The 9,327-nt window shown below is 42.2% G+C and overlaps 1 protein-coding gene across 2 annotated transcripts in view; it reads left to right on the top strand.

Moving 5' to 3' along the window:
* The first annotated feature begins 342 nt into the window (after window positions 1-342).
* Window positions 343-9,327, top strand: part of atp2a2a (ATPase sarcoplasmic/endoplasmic reticulum Ca2+ transporting 2a) — a 47,249-nt gene continuing 38,264 nt past the window's right edge. For both annotated transcript variants that reach the window (XM_072434138.1, XM_072434137.1), the window contains exons 1-5: window positions 343-533; window positions 2,533-2,550; window positions 2,627-2,709; window positions 7,227-7,331; window positions 8,379-8,517. In XM_072434138.1, coding sequence (XP_072290239.1) covers window positions 416-533; window positions 2,533-2,550; window positions 2,627-2,709; window positions 7,227-7,331; window positions 8,379-8,517 — 463 coding nt within the window. In that variant the 5' untranslated portion in view covers window positions 343-415. The remainder of the gene's footprint in view (window positions 534-2,532; window positions 2,551-2,626; window positions 2,710-7,226; window positions 7,332-8,378; window positions 8,518-9,327) is intronic.

The following is a 9,327-nucleotide window of genomic DNA, read 5'->3' as shown; positions in this document are numbered from 1 at the left end:
CACCCACCGCGCGCTGTGATAAGCCACGGGCAGAACCGTGCGGAGAGCCACACGGAGAGAGAGAGCTGCTGCTGCGCCACGGTGAGGCACTTCCACCGGCTGAATGCGCTCCGACACACGGGACTTTTGCCGCAGACACGACACCGCGCCTCTGAGCCGACACGGACCTTAAAACCGGCCTATTCCTCCTCCTTTCTCGTTGCTCCAAGTCCAAACCGGGGAGAAGAGAGAGAGAGGCGGCGGCGGCGGGACGCGTCTGTCCGTGGGTTGTGTTCCACATCCAGCGCGCCCGACCCTCTCACTTGGCAAACTCCTCCCGAGCCCCCTCTCGCGTCACGGTAGCGGTCGTCCGAAGGCAGCGGAGGTTGTCGGTGTTTTTTTGCGGATAAACGTTGCGTCCGTCTGTCTGCTCGCCATGGAGAACGCGCACACCAAGAGCGTGGAAGAAGTTTACAGTCATTTCTGCGTCAATGAAAGCACCGGACTTTCCCTGGACGGGGTGAAGCGGCAGAAGGAGAAGTGGGGCCTGAACGGTAAGACACGGCTTTAATTTAATTTAAAATGATTAATGAAGACGATGTTCTTATTTCTCACAGCAGGTCCGAGCAGTGTTGCGTTGTGTTTACCTAAAGGCTGGAGTTGTGATCGATAGGATCCAGCTGTATAATATTTGTGAATGGGGTTCAGGAGTTAAATGGCCCCAAACGTCTCAGGGCTCCTGGCGTTCTCTGTAAATGTGTCTTGTCATTGACCTTGTGCACCTCCGAGCTGGATGTGGGCTAAAAGTCACCCTCTGACAGGCACCTGGCTGACGTCACTGCAGGGGTCCCACAGCCACAGAAACGGCCTCATCATGACTCAAAGCACGTGTTTAGAGCCTGTTTTACATCGATGTGGTTATTCACACAAAACGTACTGTTGGCATTACAATTGAGAGACTTTTTTGTTTTTTACGTCTGAGATGATCATAGTTAATGCATCCTCACAGTTTGGAGACGCACTACATGCTTATGCCATACATTTTCTTTAATTAATTTGCATATAAACAAACACAATGGAAAAAAGAAAACAAGTTCACAAAGATGAACAACGAGAGTAGAAAAGATTAGACATCCAGCAAATAATAAAGCTAAGAAAGAGAAAATCAAGACACACGAAACCCCCAAAAAACACGTCCCGTTTTGACCAAAGTCTATCAAATTTGTCCGTTTTCAAATGAAGTCTGAATGTAACTGTTTCTATGCTACTAATGTCCAGCATGATGTTAGTCCAGTCATCCATTTTTTTTGTGTGACGGTCTTTTTCGCGGCTGCCAGGAGGATGCACTAGAGATAAGCTGCTGGTCGTGTCCATGGCAGGAGTTCTAAGGCCCAAATACACTCAGGCCATACATTTACATTCTATAGCACTCAAGAGGCTTAATAAGCTTCTCAAAGCTCCACACTGTAGTCATTATCCATTCAATCCATACACACAAGGTCGGTGGAGTGTCTTGCCCAAGGACTCCGCACACTATGAGCGAGGATCGATCTTAACCACTGAGCCACTGCCACCCGACCAAAGCAACAATCACGACTTGTAACTTAACTTGTCTGAGCCTGTGAACGGGACAATATAGAAGAGTAACATGGTCTTCACGACACTCCCCAACAGTGTTTTGCAATAATAAATTATGGTTTTCGTTTTACCTGAGCACAGAGGTCAATGCCTGGAGGCCTGTGCCCAATTGTCCTCTGCCGTTTCGCCCAGATTTTTCTCAATGGACATGAAACACGAGTAACACATTGCTCTTGATAACACACCTCGCAGTCCCTTGTTGGCCCGTTGGCACATACGCTTTCACTATTGGACATCCTGGTGGTAACGGGCTGGCCTCAGTGCCTGGAGACCTGGCAGGCATTTGACAGCGAGCAGGGGATCAGTAACACTATCCTCCCAGAGCTAATCTCTCTTGTCCCGAGCTTAAACAGCTGTTTCATATTAATAACACCTGGGAGGTCACACAGGCCACGATCCCTCCAGCACCACACACACTTTGACCTCGGATTCCACCAGACTTTGCAACACTAATGGAGGTGAACATGCAGACTTTGCAACACTAATGGAGGTGAACATGTTGTAAATAAATGGTTATAGATGGTGTTCTTCCTTTTGTAATGTCAAGCCCAGGTTGTTTGTTGGTCAGTGGCTCCACATACTTGCCATATGGCTTCGAGTTCTATCGACCGGCAACAATCACATCTTTTGGGGTTGAATAATGGAGTCACTTTCTGTAGCTAACTAAGTATTTCACGCTTGTTTTTTTTGTGTGTGTGCCATACTAATATTTACAGGCGAACTGATAAGCAACGTATAGTTTAGGTCCTATTGATGTTTATTTGGTGTGAAAGTGTGTCTCCTGTTCTCTGTTCTTGCTCGGCAAACAGGAACTGAGAGAGCCCTTCCTCCATCTGAAATGACTCAAAAAAATGTCTCTTTTTGTCTTTTTCCGGTGTTTTCCCCGCCACGTCTCTCTTCCCTTCGTCCACACAGAGTTACCGGCAGAAGAAGGTAAGTCTTGACCGTTATATCATATCTTTTTGGTTTTTTGGTCATGCACAAACTTTCCTTCAATCCTCTTCTTCAGGGAAATCTTTATGGGAACTCGTCCTTGAGCAGTTCGAAGACTTACTTGTACGGATTCTTCTATTGGCTGCTTGCATATCTTTCGTAAGTATTATTGTTGGTGTTGGTGTTGGTGTTTTATGGCGGTTGGCATCAGAGTGTTGCATTACCGCCCGACTTTATTCCTCAGACTTTGTTGTAGTCCTTAAAAGTTCTTCTTCCATTGCTTTGGTGTTACAAAGCCCACGAGGTCATGAGATGTCTTTGCTTTTGTATCCTTTAGAAGTTCTTCTTCCCCTCAGACTTTGTCGCAGCCCTTAAAAGTTCTTATTCCATTGCTTAGGTGTCGTGTCATGAGATGTCTTTGTTGTTGCATCCTTTAGCAGTACTGCTTCCATCACTGTAGTGTGCCTAAGCCCACAACGTACTGCAGTGTAATAAGAATGTGACGTAGCTGTGTGACATCATACACACTTTGGATTTCAGTGCCTCTGTCGTGGTGGGCTGCATGTCGCACCTATTGTTTCGAACACTAAAAGTCCATCGCTGTGTTTAATGGCCACCTGCTGTAGAACATTTGGTTCGCTTGGAAAAACGCAAACCTCAACCACATGCAAAGTACGCAATCAAATCTGACTTTACATCCAATTGGAATAAGGTGCGACAGGCTGAATCCAATAAGGTTAAAGAGCCTACACGGATGAGGTGTGGCTGGACATGACTTGCACAGACTGGCATGGATTTCGGGTTAAAGGTCAAACAAGCATACTTAAAAGTGATTAAAGCAGTCAATTTTATATGTTTTGAAGAGATGCAACTATTTAATATTGAGTATTATTGATTAAAAAAAATGCTACAGAAAGAGCTGATTAAAGATAAAATTGTGTGTTCAAATAAGTGTATAAGGTGATAATTCTGCACTTTGGCATGAATTTGACAGACATTTCACATTAGTCTGATAATTAATCCTGAATTAATACATTTAAATACATGTTTTAACACATTTCTGATATGAATATCATCTAGAGCAGAGTTATTGACTTCAAAACGCACTGAAAACTGCGGCGCTCTCCTTTGTTTCTCGTCATGTAATGTGGCTGCGGACAGTTAATATAAAAGCAGTAGTTGTTACGTAACGGCCCTGCATTACTGTGTGTACTGTAGTTGTTTTTTCTAGTTCAATCTTGCTCTCTTCAAACAAAACCCGGCGGACGAGTTCAGTCGACATCGCATAAGGCAATCTCAGGACAAACAGTTGCTTCCTATAAATAGTGATGTATTCCCACCTCTGACAGACACAAAGTTTATGTCGATGCACAATTGCACGAGGATTAGCCCTGAGCCCACAGTCATGAATGGCAGGGGACAGTTTATGCAGCACATAGCGCGGAAGTGCGAACGTCTTGGTGAGCTTGTGCCACGCGCAGCCGGGGGTCGTGTCGTATATTGTGGCGAGTGATTAGAGGCCGGACAGCTGAGCACCATCTGAGGAATGGTGATGACAGCAGCGGCGGCATTAAGTTGCTGTCGCCATGTGCCAAGTAAGTTGTTTATGTTGACAAGCTGCTCAGCCCTCGCCCGGCGGACACTGGATACGCCGCATAGTGCGAGAAGTAGAAGAAACGGAGCTGTGGCTAATGAGATGGAGATGGAAATGGAGATGCTTTTATTAGGGCTGAAAGAAATGGTATACAAGGGCGCGATATTGACACAAATGAAAACCTCTATTTTTTGGAGAAACCTTGACAACGCTACTTAAACAATACAGGCTTTGGTTCATTGCCATTTATTACAAAAATAGGCCCATTTCATCCTTCAAAGTCTGAACTTTTTGTGTTTTTTGTGTTTTTACTACAGAGAATTTGACACTTTGATTTAAAAAGACTCAAGCCGATTATTGACTACCGTATTTTCCGGAGTTTAAGTCGCACCAGCCAAAAAAATGCATTATAGAGAAGAAAAAAGCATATAAGTCGCACTGGAGTATGAAATTAGGTTGCAAGTGTGAAAATAACAAATAATATCACATAGAAGTCGCTCCCAAGTATAAGTAAGTAGCACCCGAGCCAAAACTATGAAAAAAGGTGCGACTTATATTCCGGAAAATGATATTAGAAATATCTATCATGATCTCAATTAAAGCTGGGGTACCTGACCTTTTTGTTTTGACTTGGTATAATGTTATGTTTTCCCTAAAAGAGTGTATTGTAAAAGCAGGAATTTGTGACAAAAATGAGGCCGCTGCACGCTGTATGCACGAAATAAGCTGAATGCAGTGCTCTGATTGGCTGCGCTTGGGCGGTCCACTCCAGAGCTGTTCTAAAGGTGTGCACGCACCTAAAATTAATAAAAATAAATAAAGTACCCAAACTTCAATATTTGAGTAAAGGACATGTACATATGAATAAAAAGTTTTGCTAAATTACTAAAAAAAAAAACATGTGCTGTGTCCAGAACAAATGTCCTCCTGAAGCACAGCAGAATAACAGATGGCAGACTGGGTGATAAGCGGCTCCTGAGAGGGGCCTGGTATGTACAGCACGGTCAGGTGATACAGAGGTGTCATTGGCTGCTGTCTGACAGAGCTGTCCCGCGCCACTCGGCACCAAATACGGGCCCTCGAGCCACTGTGGGAGGGTTTGTCCGGGCAAATGCGCACGCCCACCTCCTCTCATGCATTTCAGTCATGTTGCACCGGCGGTACCAGGACAAATGAGCCATCAGCAATTTTTAAAGAAGTATAAAGGACACTTAATCTGCATTGTTTGTTTACTACCTTTTACTTAAGCATCTCATGTTTTAGAACCAAATAAAAAAAAATATACCTACAAAAACCAAAGTTACGTTTCCCAGGCCAAGAATTTACTTTGGGCGCCTTCTACTGGCTGCAGAGGGGATTGCATAGGGGATTTAAACAAAATCTAGCTTTCTGGCGACATGTTAAAGCTATGTAGTAATCGTAACTTGTTTGCAGAAATACTCAGAACGAGTCCGGCGATGATTTTTGGGCTTAAAAACGGAGCAGGATCTCGAAGCTCTACCTTTGACATTATAAATTGTGAAATTCAGAATGGGGTGTTTTTGATGCTCGGAATAAGTGGACGTACTAAACAAATTTCATCAAACGGTCATGAATGAAGCTAGATACAAGTCTGTGTCCTTTAAACTGTAACATACATAGATCATTATTTTACATTTTGTTGATCGTAAACCGCAATATTGAGATAAAACAACTTGGTAATAGAAATGGAACAATTGACTTCCTGTTAAAAAAGACAGAATTGATAAGCCCCGCCTTTCCATCGTTGCGTTTCACCCTGGAAAGCAGTGGACTTTCATTCATGCGTTTTTGTTGTTGAGAAATTGCTAAACAACATATTTTAACCATACACATTTTCTTTTTAAATCAACACACAAGTTGGTACAGGGGTGTTTTGTTGGAGTTTGTAATGTCCTTGTTGGCCCTTTTATGTTGAGATGTTTGGCTGTTAGATTGGTCAGGTTTCTTTATAAAGCACTTTTACAAACAGCTTACGATGTTCAAGTGCAGAATGAGACACGAGAACAAGACACAGCAAGATTCATTTACAGTAAATTGTGCTATTCAATTTATAATTTTGGCCTCACAATATTATATTTTTGCTGTTATGGTAGTACTGCTTTTTTGGAACTACAGCTTTTCAAGAAAGATCTCGTCCCATCCCTATGGGCTGTACACAGTTAAACTGAATTCTTGTGAAAGTCCAAAGCCTGCATAAATTATGAGATCTATTACACGAAGAAAGACATTTGGGACAATGTCCTCCCCATTGAAATGGAAATGTCTTGTGTGTCAATGTACGCTGTTGTATTACTGAGTGTTTTTGTGCTTGTGAGGGCGAATGAGGGACTCTGATGGATGGCACACAGCTTTTACAAACATGTTTCTCATTCACTCATTGTATTTCAATAAACTGCGTGCACTGCTCAGACTTTGACCACTGAACAGCATTCTTTATTAGTAGAAGTATAATGCTGTTTTAAACTTCATCTCTTCTAATGTAACCAACTCTAATTACAGAGATTGAATTAGCAATCGTAAACATCTATTTACATTGACAAACGTACTGCCTGTTGTATCTGGTGTTTGGCTCCTGACACTGCTGAATGCTTAAGACCCACGGAGTTTAATTGCTTCATTTCATTATGGGATGTTGGCAAAATCACACTGTGGCTCAGTAGAAGGTTTTATCGAAGATTAAACTTTAATAAATGTTGAAGGCAGTAGATGCAGTAGCCGTTATAGGACCAGGGAACAGCAGCAATGCATCACTGTCTGAAATGGAACGTTTCATTCAGATTTATTTCAGATGAGCCCGATCCTGCTCCACACGGATGAGTGATTGTGAGGGGAAATAATGCACATTTGTTTTATCTTTCAAAGCTGCTCAATACAGTCAACACTATTTTAGAATATACTCAATATAAACATGGCATCATCAAAGTCTTCTTGACCTGAACAATACACAGTTTATTGCTTGTAGTTTCTGTTATAGTTGTTATTCACTTGATATTTGCGTTTGATTAGCAAAGTCATGCTGTTTGAATTGTCATCCTAATGTTGTGTTTCACTTGTTTTTCAGGTTTTAGCCTGGTTCGAGGAGGGAGAGGAGACCATCACAGCGTTTGTGGAGCCTTTTGTCATTTTACTCATTCTTATAGCTAACGCCATCGTTGGAGTTTGGCAGGTAAGACCAGACATTTGATGCACAATGGTTTTAAGACAGTTTCAGAGTTATATCAATCCCGACACAAGACCATATGAAATGTACTTATTATTATGTATAAACTTGGCCTTGTGACGTCAGCTCCTTATCCCTGTGGAGATAAAGATTTATGTTGCACGTTGATAGACCCATTAATGGCTGAAATTCAAGCTGTTAATGTTTTAACATTGTTACTTATGTAAAACGCGATATTAAACTATGCACATCTCAGTAGTGCTCGTTCACGATGACTCACGGTCTGGTCTCTTATAATTTGGTCTGATTTTTGTAGGGTTTGGAGCGCTCATTTTGGGCTGTTTTTCAAAGGCTTGGTCGCTTGTTGCTTTCTGTAAATCTGGCAACCCGGATAGATCGGTTCACTGTCCATTCCATGTCAAATGGTAAAATAATATTTGCAAAGTGAAGTAAAGCAATCTTGTGCATGTTATTTAGTTGTAGAAGAAAGTGTAGAAACATAATGTGTACTTCACCCATTTAAAACCAACATTGTGTTTTACTTAATTCACCTGATGAACATATTGTGAAAAATTAACTTTCATCAGCTTTTAACCATGTTGTAGCCGTTTCCTCATCATTATCCGTCTCAAAGTTGTATTTTTCAGTCGTCCGAGTTGCTTGAGTATCGTCCTGCACTTGAAACTTAGGAACTCTGAAAATATCTGTTTTCACCTTACACCTATCTCCGCCCACTGCTCTGTACTTGTAGCCATTAAAAAATAAATAAAAAAAACACTTTAAAGAAATGTTGCCAACCTGAAGAGGACAGGACATCTCAATCAGTCATCTACTTATGTTGTATTTTAATACAAAATACCTTGAAAAAACCCACAATACGCCTCTAAGATAAAAAGGATCGATTCAATAAGGCACTTTACATCTATTTCCAATGAAACTGGAGAAGCTAAATCCCTCATGCCTCGACAGGAGTGGCTCTGAATCAGTTTATACTCTGAACGTTATCAGTTTATCCCGGACAAATGCTGCCACTAAAAGACTTCGCTCGCACAGGAACGCAATGCGGAGGACGCCATCGAAGCGCTGAAGGAGTACGAGCCGGAGATGGGCAAAGTCTACCGCCAGGACAGGAAGACGGTGCAGCGAATCAAGGCCAGAGACATCGTGCCCGGGGACATCGTAGAGGTGGCCGGTAGGTTTGTTTCCGAGGCTAAACATTGTATATCACACTCTTGACATTATGACATTATAAATAAGCCTCGTTATGGTACTGTGCTGTGTCAACCTGTTATTGACACGCTAAATCCTTCTTTATTGCAGAGAGTGAACACGATGTGAGCTCTCGAGCAGACAGGGAATTAAAATAGTTTATTTCTGACAGCAGTCTTTGTGGGAGTCGGGAGAGTAGGAGTTTTCATTTTGGACAGCGCTCAATCTAAATATTTTTGTGGATTATTGACCACAACACTCACATGAAAAATCTCTTGTTTTGTCTATAAATATGTGTTCAAATTGGGGTTGTCTTAGCTAGTAACAGGACTAGAGCATTTGAGCAAGTATCAATGCTAGAAAAGATCACATAAACGGAACAAACAGACAAAATTCTGCCTTTCTTGAGCTTTATCAGAACTAGTTTAAGACTGTGAGGAACTGCAGTTGTCTTGTGTTGAATATGTCAAGTTTATTGTACCTTGACCTTGAAAGTGCATTTTCAAATGATTGTGGTATTGAGCATGGAGTATATTCCTTGGCACTTTGACACCGTGACGACACTAGTTCAAATTGTGTCCGAAATTGTGCCTTCTTTAGATTACGTGTGAACTTTTTTGCCATTTGAGCATTTGATACAGGACAGTTGCATTTTTCAAGGTGACATGTGTTCATCTCTCTCTGTTTGGATGTCGTTGTCGAGATGCCACTTCAAACTGACCGTGCCAGTCTCTCCGTAGTCACCGATCACATTTAGCGCGAGTCGAAACCTGCCCGCTTTTCCCATGAGCCT

The sequence above is a fragment of the Eucyclogobius newberryi genome, unplaced genomic scaffold, assembly GCF_026437365.1.
Source record: "Eucyclogobius newberryi isolate DKJ021-1_F unplaced genomic scaffold, fEucNew1.0.hap1 SCAF_6, whole genome shotgun sequence".
NCBI classification, from domain to species: Eukaryota; Metazoa; Chordata; class Actinopteri; order Gobiiformes; family Gobiidae; genus Eucyclogobius; species Eucyclogobius newberryi.
The sequence above is the reverse complement of the archived record's forward strand: the minus strand, read 5'-3'. Positions and strand labels throughout refer to the sequence as shown.